Source organism: Paroedura picta, chromosome 2, assembly GCF_049243985.1.
Source record: "Paroedura picta isolate Pp20150507F chromosome 2, Ppicta_v3.0, whole genome shotgun sequence".
Taxonomy (NCBI): domain Eukaryota; kingdom Metazoa; phylum Chordata; class Lepidosauria; order Squamata; family Gekkonidae; genus Paroedura; species Paroedura picta.
This window is the reverse complement of record NC_135370.1, coordinates 88,164,509-88,176,592: the sequence shown is the minus strand read 5'-3', so window position 1 is coordinate 88,176,592 and position 12,084 is coordinate 88,164,509. Positions and strand designations below refer to the sequence as shown.

Sequence of the window (12,084 nt, the reverse complement as noted above, 5' to 3'; positions counted from 1 at the left end):
GGACTGTACTATAACAATGGCATCCTAAGAATAATTTCCTGGGAGTCCTAGTGAGTACAGATAAATAGGATTCTGAAAAAGATCCACTTTCCTATGTTACTTGTTGAGCAGATTGTTTGGTCAAAAATATAAATGTTTATTGTTTTCTTCATTTTTTAATGTTTTCTTTTATCAATATCAAATCACATTTTCTATGATTATCAGCTGAAGCTTTGTCCAATTGTATTTGGAGGCAAACTGTATGGTAGAAGCCATTTTTACCATAGAATTTCCCACCCAAACCAGAGTATGACAGTGTGATGACTTAACTTCACGTACATGCCAGAAGTGACATCACTACATCACCAGCAACATAGCCTGAGCCTCCCTCCCACTCCTGGCAAGTCTCCCATCTGCCACCAGTTGCCAGGAAGGATCTGACCACCCTGGACATAACATTTGTCCTCAATGGCATTTGGGGGAGGTGTGCATGAAGGGGGGGGGGTCCACTAATTTGGCTTTATCTGTATAGCCCACAGCAATGATGAATCACACATATGTTTCAACTTACACTTCTTCGGTGTCAGACATGTTGGCAGTAGGTTTCTAGACAAAAGAACAAAATGAAGGGCAGGATGAGTAAGTGTCATCTTACACATGCTCATATCAGCAACTGTTGGACTGACATTCAGCCCTAAATAAATGACATCTGATCCTTTTGTAGAGGTGCTAGATCGCCACAATACTTCTATTTGTAGAGCAATGGCAATTTCATTAATTGCAAAATCAAAAAAGGGAACCCAACCCCAACCTGAACAAAAGACAGGAACCCAAAAGTTGAATTGCAAAAACAATATTAAAAAATCTTACAAATATTTATTAAACAAAGTGCACTGATATACATTAAAACATAATAAAAACAACACATATCTTATTCATATTCCTTGACGTGACGAAGGGGCGAGCTAGCCTATCGCAGAGGCACGACGGTGGGTCATATTATTAAATGGGTCATATTATTAAAAACAATGTTTTTAATATTTATTATGTTTTTAATTTCATTAATTGAAAAGAAAATAATTAAAACCATACTATATATATGGTTTTAATATATATAGGTATAGATATTAGTCTATCATTTTCCAGGAAAAAACATAGTTCCAACCAAGTCCATAGTATTTTATTTTCAGTGACCACCCAGAGACATACGGAAGGGCAGTATAAAAATCTAATCTAAATAAATAAATAATAGTGCAGCCTTTCTCAACTTTTTTACCATTAAGAAACCCCTGAAGCATTCTTCAAACTTTGAGAAACTCCAGATGTGGCGCATTCATGCAGAACATGGTTGGGAAGCATAGCTGTGTACACACCCACCTGTGGCCTTTCCCCTTCCCACCCCCTCCAGGTCCATCATTGGTTATTGGAGGGGGGGCATCAACATGACCATGGTCATATCACCTGATAAATACTTAACAAATTTAAAATATATATACAAAAGTAATTAACTCCCACCCATTCAGGAAACCCTTCCCAGGCTGTCAAGAAATCTTCGTTAATAAAGGGATTAGACCCTGGAGTCTGTGGTCCTCAGGGCCAGCAAGGTACACTTGTAGAGCCAACATGAATCTGCGCTGAAGTTTGAGGGCCTAAAAGGGCATAATGCTGTTTAGGATTGCAATACTACACAACCAATATCTGCCCTAAATGGAAAAACATTATACTATGACATTAATGTATTTGAACAGATAGGTCCCTATAGCGTGGAAGTAATTATCCTGACTTGTCAACAATTCAGTCACTTCCCTATATTAATTCTATTGTTTATAATTAACAATAAATACCACCATGCATCCATTTTTAAAGTATGCAGTGCTTTATACTTATTTTAACATCTATTTTCAGAAAAGCTCTTGTGAGTAGGCTTACAGGCTGGAAAACTGAGAATTGGAGGGGTGGGACAGCTTATATGGGAGGGGATTGCTGATTTATCTTAAATAACCCATTGGGCATCATTATTCCTCTTTTCTGCATGGACAAGTAAATGCACATGGCAAGCATTAATTGCTAAGGTTACCACCAGCTTTGTGTTCATGCAAAAGAACACAGCTTCAGATCAGCATATGGTGAAATATGGAGAAACACCAGAAATCAGAGTATTATCCGCATAAAGGTATCTGGTTAGCTCTTGTATTTAATACAGCTAGTTTTTATACCCCTGAGTAAGTACTTGAAAATGCTGGGAACATGAAGGGCTCTTCAAAGCAATGGTTTCCCCATCCCTCAGTACCTGTAAAAGGAATTGCTCCACTATTTACAGTAGCAATGGGCTGTTTTTGCTAACATCACAGAGCACCTGACCGGTGGCCCCATGTTTCTGCTTTCAAACACAAAGTAGAATTTTGTGCATTGAAGATTGCAGAGCTTTCCCTCCCTCCCCAAAAGGAAAGAGCGTTTCAGGTAATGGTACACCGCAAAAGAGCTCTTTGGTGACTGAGCTATACCTTTGCAAAACTATTTTTAAAGAGTTAGAAAATACAAGGCCACAGATAAACTCTGAAGAAGGGGTTCCATCCAGCCTCTACTCAGTCCATGATAGATGAAGCTTAAATTAGAAAACAAGGCTCCTCCCCAGGAAACCCAAGCCTTGACTTGACTTCATTACTCAGCTGATATATGAGAGGAGTCTTGAAGGAACAAGTAGATGGATGTGCATCCTAAAGGAACATCTGCAGCTCACAAGGTTTCTATTTCAGAAGGGTATATTAATCCCAGAGGCAAAAGTCCTGCCATATAAGGAATCCTACCCAGCAACCCATAGCAACACTTAATGATATAATGTAAACACCAAGAAGGGTGTGTGCTTACATAGCCTGTACCACTATGCTGTGAGACTCTACATGTTCCAGTCATAAAACCCTAACAACAGGCAGGCAGACAATATTTTTGGTCACTGGGACGGGGTAATACAGCTGCTCTATAGAGGAGAGAAAAGCAATAAAATCCACTAAGGTTCTTTTCCCACAAGGGTTCCTATGGGACTGCTGACCACTATATTCTCTTTCCTCCCTGAGAAATTCCTACACCTGGGTTGTATCTTCCTTAGAAACAAAGGAAAAATAGAGCAATCTTACTTATTTATTCTACTGATTTGATTCTGTAGAAGCCAAAAGCCATTTTATGTGCATTTGAAACTGTGGAATTTTGTTGGCTCCTAATTTCAGTCTCACTAGGAGAAATTGGCCAGAGCATTTCCTGTCAAATCTTCCACTGTTGGACGGTTTGAAAAAAGTAACTATGTATATGTGGGCAGTGACTCTATTCCTCAAAATTGCTGATAATCAGAAAGATTAATGGTTTAATGCAGTTGATGACTGCATTTTAATAGGATCAATAAACAAGTCTGCCTTAACCAATCCATTTGGTTAATGGCAGAGCTTTCAACCAGCACAAAGAGGAGCCCTCCTTGCTAGTGCAAGATGCAAAAGGTTTTTCTAGTGGCAGAAGACTCTTTGCATTGGAGGACAACTTTGCTGCATAGTAACCCATTTACTTTTATCCATTAAAAATAAATATTTTAAAGCCATATAACCATTTTAACAGAGTAAATGCAATGTTTCAAGAGAGACTTCATTCTATGACTTCTTATTTTATTTTTCTATTTGCTCCATGGTGACAGGCTGCCCTGAACAGAGAATCCGAAACGGTGGGCCATGCGAGCCAATAGACAGTACGAGGAACAGTACAGAACAAATCATGTTTCACTTTTAGGTTAGCAACTGAAAATGACAAGTGACAAAAAGGATTGGGTTTAGAAACAATATTTGTTGGTGAAGTGCTTTGTTATCTGGATAGGATCTGCGCGAAATCTCCCATGAATGTGCCCTTCCTGGGCCGTTCCAAGATGGTACAAAACATGCATTGCACAAAAGTTCATTAGAGACATTGCTCTATTCTTGGGAATCTCACTCTTCGGGTAATGTCCAGGAAGCCTGCGTGCCATAACATTTCAAACACCATCTCAGAGTTTGAAAGTGCACTTACGGCCTTTGATGGCATATTTTGGACAAAACTGATGCTTATGAATTCCCTTCTCCCACACCACTTCCTAAGGTCAGTTTGATCACAGGCTTCTAGTCTAAAAATACCCCAGAACAGGGATACAACATAAACAGTAATATTATAGGAAAACTGTGAAATAACTGAGAGATCAAGATATCAAACGGAAATGTCATCAAAAAGTCAATTGTAAACAATGCCAGTTTCTCACCATACTATGAAAGCATTTGCATGAATATGTAATGAAACTGGACAATTAATCCTCACATGTAAACTGGGTTAGTCAGTAACCTTTTATTGGCAGTAAAAACTGGATTAAAAATGGGTGTGTGAGAAGCTAGATAGCTAAACATGAGCATGCATATTTTATTCCGGGATTTATTGTTACTGATGTTATAGCACTGCAGCAGCACTAGTTTTAGTGTCAGAGAACATCCAGACTGACAATAAAAATTAGGATTAAAAACATCGTGAGGCTTACTGATCCCTTGATACTCACAGATTAGTTTTCTTAAACCCTTTTGAACATGTCAGATTCCTCTAGGAAATTGTGCAGTGGTGACAAATAAGGACCTAACAACATGCTACTGTTTGCAGGTGCACTCCATGTCCTATCAGGCAGACGTGGCCAGTTCAGCTGAGGACTATGGTGCATTGGGAGCAGGGTCCTAAACCCTCTTCCCACATCATTTTGCCAGCCTGAAACAGCCCTGGCAAGCTGCTATTTGTGGCAATGGGGGAACCTATGTGTACTGTGAGCCAGCCTATTTGTAAGTTTCTCCAACACATTCCATAAGGCAAGGTTTGTTTCCTTCATATCATTGTTTGGAAACAACTATTGGCTTTGGTGCTTCCTACATTTTCATGGGCACAAGAAGGTGATCTGTAATCCTCCCCAAGGTATTCCTAGCAGTACGCCCTCCCTGAGGATAAACACTTTGGGGGAAGCTTGGGCCTGCTGTGAGATAGAAGAACCAACAAAAATTTAGACAGGAAGCAAGACAGGAACTCATATCTTGGGGCTCATCCAAAACATGGAGTCACACTTGATTAGCATTTTCCTCCTTGCAAAACTTGACCCCTCACTTTTATGGTTATTCCTGCAGGCTGCTGACACAAGTTCACATGTCTCCCATTGAGCCCTCCCAGTACCTGGCCAACAAGGAACACAGCTTCAGAAAGTCCAACCCCAATTAGCCGCACCATTTTGTGTTTCTGCCTAGTAATAGCAACATAGTCATATTAAAGCAGCTTACAATCACCTTCCCTTCCTCTCTCCACAAGGATACCTTGTGAGATAGGTGGGGCTGAGATTTTTGTGAGAACTGTGATTGGTCTAAAGTCACCCACCAGGCTTCATGTGATGGAGGAGTGGGAAATCAAACCTGTTTCCCCAGACTAGAATCCAGGGATGTTAGTCCCCAGCTGGGGATCCCCTGGAAGTATCCAGGTACTTCCAAACCCAAAATTAGAAACCCTATTAGAGTCTGCCTCTCTTAGCACTACACCACACTGTACAAAGTGTGCTTTTCAGTGGTACTTGAGTGCGGGTACAGTTTGTGCACACAAAGGTTCTGTCCTGATAGACCTCTTGCAGGTGGTGATGGAGCCAGTGGACACAATCCCACCCCTTTTCCACACACGTAGCCTGCACAGACCATGTTTATGAGGCTTCAAAGAAAGGCCACTGTCATCACTTGGGATTCGTTTTGTTTGCTCTCAGTGGCATTTTTAGGTAGTCAGATTGATTAACTTAATTACGGCACTACTGTTGCTAGGAAGGAAGAGGCCTACTTTCAAGGAAATGACACTAAATCTATGTATGCTACATTTCAATCTCTCCCTCTTCCAAGGATTTCAGGATGTGTATAGTTCCTCCGTCTACCATTTTGTCCTCACAATAATTTTGTTAGAAATTAAGCTGAAATCAGCCAACATATTGTGAGAATTTCAACCTGGATCTTCCTAGTTAAGTTCAGCAACAAAATGTGTTGCCATTTAGGGCTGAAAACAGCAGTGAAGCAGTATTAAAAAAATGTGTTTTGGGGTTCTTTCATAAGTGATTTCTGATTTGGAAGCCTCTGTTTACACTGAAAAATCTTCTCAACTTGGACAGAACATCTCTATATGGATGTCTTCCACTGCTTTCACTGAATACATATTTTATAGAAGCAATAGAAAATACATTTCCTTCTGGGGTTTTTTTAATTGCTTTCATATATGGAATACATCTTCCTTAGACTATGAACCTCATTATGTTTGATAAAAGATCTGTAAACATGGTCTCATTGCACTAGAGGCTTGGAAGAGACAAAAACTGCACAACAGTACCCTATCACAACTCCAATTAGCAGTGTAAGCTTCCCAAGGCAGGGATTTGTCTTTTCATATGCCGTAAAGGACCTTGCATATTGATGGCACCATGTGAATTATATGATAATAGTAAGTCAACAGAAATATGATATATGATTATAATTATCCAAATAGCCTGAGGATATTCAAATGATATGGGTTATCACAAGTTCAACTAACACAGGAGTCAACTGACAAGGAAGGAGCACAATTGAATTATTGTTCTTAACCGCCGCAAGCTGGTTTTGAGAGCAGCAGGTAAAAAATCCAATAAATAAATAAATATCCACAAAGGCTTTGTGTTTGAACTGAAAAGTAGTAAGAGAGATAAATGGCTGTTCATTAACACACTTTATAAACACTAGTATCAGTAATGCATTTTTCTAAAACAGCTTAATGATATTTTCAAATCATTCCCAGACAAATTACTTTTGACTTCTGCATAAATTGTGGCCCAGTTGCTATAGAGGTCACCCTTTAAACAGTATTTTCTGGTCAATTAGTAAAATGAATGGTATATGCGTTCTGTTTTGTCTGGAAGTTTTAACTCTTTGCTCCAAATAAGTTTAGCTAAGGGTGAATAGCCGTGCTTATGGGAGCTCTGTGGAACTTATGATTACTTTTTCAAACATATGACAGGTGAATTCTAGCACTCAGCACTTTCAAACCTGCTCTCAACACTTTCAAACACTTTCATCCCTTTCAAACCTGCTCAGTTTCCACAATTTCTAAACTAAGAATTGTGAAAACTGTCTGTTTGTGACAAGACTAGGAATACCCAGTAAAGAATTTCAGGTCAAGGCAGGCTCAGCTGCACAAATAAACCAAAAACAAGCATATTTTTTTAGAACAGAGTCCAGTGGCACCTTTAAGACCAACAGAGTTTTATTCACAACATGTGCAAGTACAGTTCTTCAGATATAATGAAATGGAAATTATCAGTCCATATATATATAGGTAGAGGGTGAGCAGCAGCATATAAGATAATGAAGATGTTTAATAAATCAATAACCACACAGGAATAACAAACTTAGTTTATATGGTTACCATTTATTTGGATTTAATTCCAGGGGAAACCATAGTGAAGGAAATAAATATCAAAATTATAGACTTAAGGATACATCTGCCCATCAACCTCCAATGTTGATGTATTTATTGCCACAGGCCTCTTAACTTTGTTCTACTGTTTCAGACCAACACGGCTACCAATCTGAATCATATTTTGGGGGGAATGCAAATGAAGCATCACACAAGAACCTAAGAAATATGTTTTGTACTGTTACAGAAGATGCATGTAGCCCATTATACAAGTCTTTATTCAATCTGTAATGCTAGAAGGGCAGTGTATTACAGACACGGGGAACAATAAAATGTCTTGGGGCAGTCAAGCCCAGGAATCACTAAAGAAGAATATAAGAAACCCAGCTTCAAGCTAGTTTCAATGTCTATGCCTTGGCTCAAGTTATACTCAGCTTCTTTTGGCGATCTGAGGCAGGGAATTCTTTGGAACTTATTACACACCCTGATCTATCAGATGTCTCCATTTGCTGATGTCCAAGAAACAGTAGAGGACTTACCCTTTAAAAATAGTTTATGGCAGGTCAGCTTCATGTCACTTTTAAACATAATTTCCTTATACTAGCTGACTATTGATTGAGATTTAAACTATTTGGTGTTTGTTATATTTAAAGAAAACAGCAAGCACTCCAATGGAGCAGCAATTATTAGGCAGCTGCACTTTATTTGCAATTCAAATGACTCTCCTAAAATTTAGATAAATCTATATCTTCCCTCTAGGAAGGAAAGAAATTACAAGTAAATATTCAGTACCAAACCAAAATGAAACCGATAGAATGGATCATGGTTCTGTCACAACCCCCCCCCCCAACCTTTCTCTCTTTCCAGCCTAATGTTCCTTTTTGGCCCAAATCTACAGTATTCCAAATTTTGGCTTTAAAACTGCAGTCCCCGTCTCTTCAGGAGCTTCTTAACAGCTGAGAATCTACCCATCTTCCTCTTGGTAGATTGAATTCACTCCCTTACACCTCAGAGACCATTTATGAAAATAGCCTTCCACCTATCAATCATTCCCTCTCCTTGGCCATACAAGGGAGGTGAGATGGCCCCAGTATGAGAGGAAGACAGAGAAAGAAAATAGACATGAACTAGAGACCAGGACTAGCAGGTACAGCTAGCAGTAGGGGTGAAGGGTGGGAGGGTTAAGGCACACATCTATCACTTGGCAGATGAATCCATTCCCTTGACAGGATCTGAAATATCTAATAGCATCTAGTATATAGTTCTTTACATTTATTCCATCTTCTTTCTCTCCTGGACTTTGTGAAATTCTTTTTTAACCATTTAGCTGGGCTGAAATGTGATTCTATATCTGGGACCAAGAAACCAACAGCTGGAGGGTTTTTTTGTCGTTGTTGCAGCTTTAAACTCAAGCTGTTCATTCCTAATTCCATCCATTTGGCTTCTGATGCTCTGCTCATCTCCTAGCACAGAATTTCCTACAAATAAAGAGGCCTTGGAAACCAAGCATCTCTTCAACCTCTTTCACACAGCCGCACCCTCTGCTGGAATGCCCTATGACATTTCTGTTAAGATTTTGGCTGTAAAGGGTTATGTGTTAAAATCTGCTATACATACAAATAAATACATCAGCGGAACAGGTTGTCTAAGGTTATAATATTGCCACCATATCTTATAACAAAGTCCTCGTTGTGAGGCCTTGTCATTCTCAGGGACCATATGGCCCCCACGGGACATTTGAAGAGTGCCACAGTGAAAAATGTGAGAAGGGGAGTCCAAATGGTTTTGGGATGGGAGTAACTGAACCGATGAAATGCCTTTTTTGTCACATGCAATGCCATTAATTGCTAGAAAGTTCGACCTTCATCAAGGGAAAGAAAAAGAAATAATGCAATCTGTTCCTTTGTGCATGCTTGAATGAATGTATTCAAGGGGAAAATGAATGCACATGCTTCTCTTGGTCGAATGTTCTAAACTTTAATTCCATGCAGTCTTTAAAAAACTTTCCCCAGTATGTTAAAATGTTCAGATTTTCTTGGTGTTCAATAATAAATGATTTTCTGTCTGTTTGTATTGTGTTGCATCCTTGTTTGATGGGGGGGGGGGCTGTAGCCTGAGAAAAGCTCCTAAAAGCACTGTGGCCCCCCCAAAAGTTGAGATAGGCAGGTTTAGAGAATAGATGAGAATGGCATCAAGGACAGTTCTTTACTTCATAGAAGCCCATTCCTATACGTCAAAATATTCCCCTAAAAGACTGTCTAGTCTATTTGCTGCTACAAGAGGAGAGATGGTCTCACTGCAGTCTGTGGGACAAAAAATGTCACAGGCCCACAGGAAAAGTGCTGCTGTCCTCAAGAGCCTCCAGTTCCAGTGACCTAAGAGAAAATTCTTCACAGCCCCAAACATGCCGATCACCATTAACTTGATCTCTGAAACTTCAGAGTTTGTAGGGGAGGAGATGCTATCACTCACAATACCCAACTTTGTAATGCCGGGTGCCACAGTGAAGCGTTTCACACCTGCAATGCCACTAGTGCAGTAAGACAATGTTCCTAGTTAAGCTGGTGCACGAATCATAGCTGCCACACGATGGCAGCAGCCCTCGTGTGCTATTGTCTTCATACTGTCACAAAGAGCCAAAAAAGGGCTGCAGTGGTATTGACTGAGAAAGTTACCCAATCCACACAGGGAACATCTTGCACAAACTATTTGCCATATGCAGGCAGCTGCCTGTGCACGGAAGTTGCAGGCAGTCCTTAATGTTGCGTGATATCCCTGGCCATGTGCAAGGGTCATAGTAATTAACCCAGATCACAACTTGGTGTAGGGAAAGTAGTATTTTGGATACGCTCTGTATCCCCTCTCCACCTATCATAGCATGCAACTATTTGTCTATTGATTTGTGTGACCTCAGTGTCAGTGAAGACACCAGACTGACAGACAGACCCAGCCAGATGCATCAAACAAGCCTGAAGATTCTATGTTTAAAAGACCACACGTTGCACCTTGCAGGGGTTTTGTATTTAGGCCTGTTCCCTGTCACAAAAGCTCTTCTATGCCCATTAACATGCTGTGATTTTCAAGACCGCAACTACAACCACCACCACAGTTAATTTGACTGTTCAAATGTCAAACATTCAATTCAGTACCTTGCAGTCCCCATTCAATCTGATCTGATCTGATCTGATCTGACCCACCTTTCGAACCTGGGCAGACTCATCACACTAACCAAGAGATTACTCCTATCACATCTTAGTCATGTCAAATGGTTCTCAGACCTGATTCACACGTTTTCCAGCATTTGCAACATGCTTCTCTATAAACCACATGCTTGAAGTTCTTAATATCCAACACTGAACATATACTTTGCAGGGAAGCAAACTGCAGTTATGATATGGTCACAAATTGCTTTTTCACCAGTATTCATACTCATGAGTGTTCCCTAATTGAAGCATGCTAGGTATAACTATACCTTGAAAGGCAGGAAATGCTCAGAAATAATAATCACCACAGGCCTCTGAGTTCAGGGTACTGGCTGAGAGAATGCTGAATCCAGAAGTAGAAATGACTCCATTCAAAAGCAGGCAACCAGAGCTGATTTACACTGCCTTGAATTCAGTGTTGACTGTGCACAGGATTGTAAACTGCTTCAGTTCCCTTCTGGCAGCTACTCTCATTGCCAAGGGATGCCCCATTTGATATTAAAGGATTCCCGTTTCAGTACATTTGCTCCAAGTTCTGTCATCCGTTTCCGATGGAATTCAGGCCCTAGGGATCCCCCGCCCCACAATCTGGAGCACCATTCTCAGCTCTGACATCATCACAGATTTTGAGTGTATTTTGTGTGAGACATTTTTTCTTGACAGCCTCAACAGCCATAAAAGATTGTATGTCTTTCTCACTTGCTTTGGGTGCAATTTTTTCCCCTGAAAAGGACCTCAGTTCTTTATTTTTACTACCCTGGAACATATTTCCTTTGGAATAGGTAAGAAAAGGGACAGGTAAAAATGAATGGGAGCTACTGCAACTCTGAAAACATATTCTAGGCCCATGAACTCCTGCCCATTACCTCACAGCCTTCCCCCTTGTCTGAACATGCTCTGTCTTCTCCAGTCCCTTTACCGATACATCCCTTGCCTGAATCTCCTTCTTACCTGAGAGGGGGAAGCTCAGAGAAGCGAGGAGCTCTGTGCTGAATGGGACAGGCTTCACGGGGTCTGCAAACTTCAGCAGGCGATTAAGTCCTCATGTTATAGTGACACTTGATCTTCTAGAGAAGCCCATTGGCCATCAGGCTCACAACAGTAGGGAGGGAAAGGGCAAGGAAAGGGAGAGGGATTGAAAGGGGGTGGGCTGAGGATGGGAAAAGGTCATACCAAGTATAGGAACAGCTGAAGGAACCGCACCATGCTAAGATGGGAGGGACACGATGGGAGGGGGGGGAACCATATGGCTTAGGTTTCTATATTTATAACCCAAACAGGCAGGCAAAATTTAAAGAGGGATGATCAGTGCGAAAGGGCTGGAGCGTCTCATGGAAGCAAGTCAGAGTAGAGCCCAGCACAAGATGGGTTTTTAAAATCCCACGTTGGCCTAGCTTTGTTCCAGCTCAATTGAAATCTTTATGGCACATGTTCTTTGCTTTTGGGAAATGGT

General features: G+C 40.6%; 1 protein-coding gene across 5 annotated transcripts in view; it reads right to left on the bottom strand.

Annotated features, from left to right (window-relative positions):
- TNNT3 (troponin T3, fast skeletal type) overlaps positions 1 to 11,726 on the bottom strand; it is a 43,591-nt gene extending 31,865 nt beyond the window's left edge. For 3 of the 5 annotated variants that reach the window (XM_077321503.1, XM_077321506.1, XM_077321505.1), the window contains exons 1-2: positions 11,583 to 11,720; positions 551 to 585 (exon numbers count right to left, since the gene is read on the bottom strand). In XM_077321503.1, the coding sequence (XP_077177618.1) occupies positions 551 to 570 (20 nt within the window). In that variant the 5' untranslated portion in view covers positions 571 to 585; positions 11,583 to 11,720. Of the gene's footprint in view, positions 1 to 550; positions 586 to 11,582 lie in introns of all 5 variants that reach the window. The other 2 variants (XM_077321504.1, XM_077321507.1) reach the window with 2 other exon arrangements.
- Between the last annotated feature and the right edge of the window lie 358 nt (positions 11,727 to 12,084).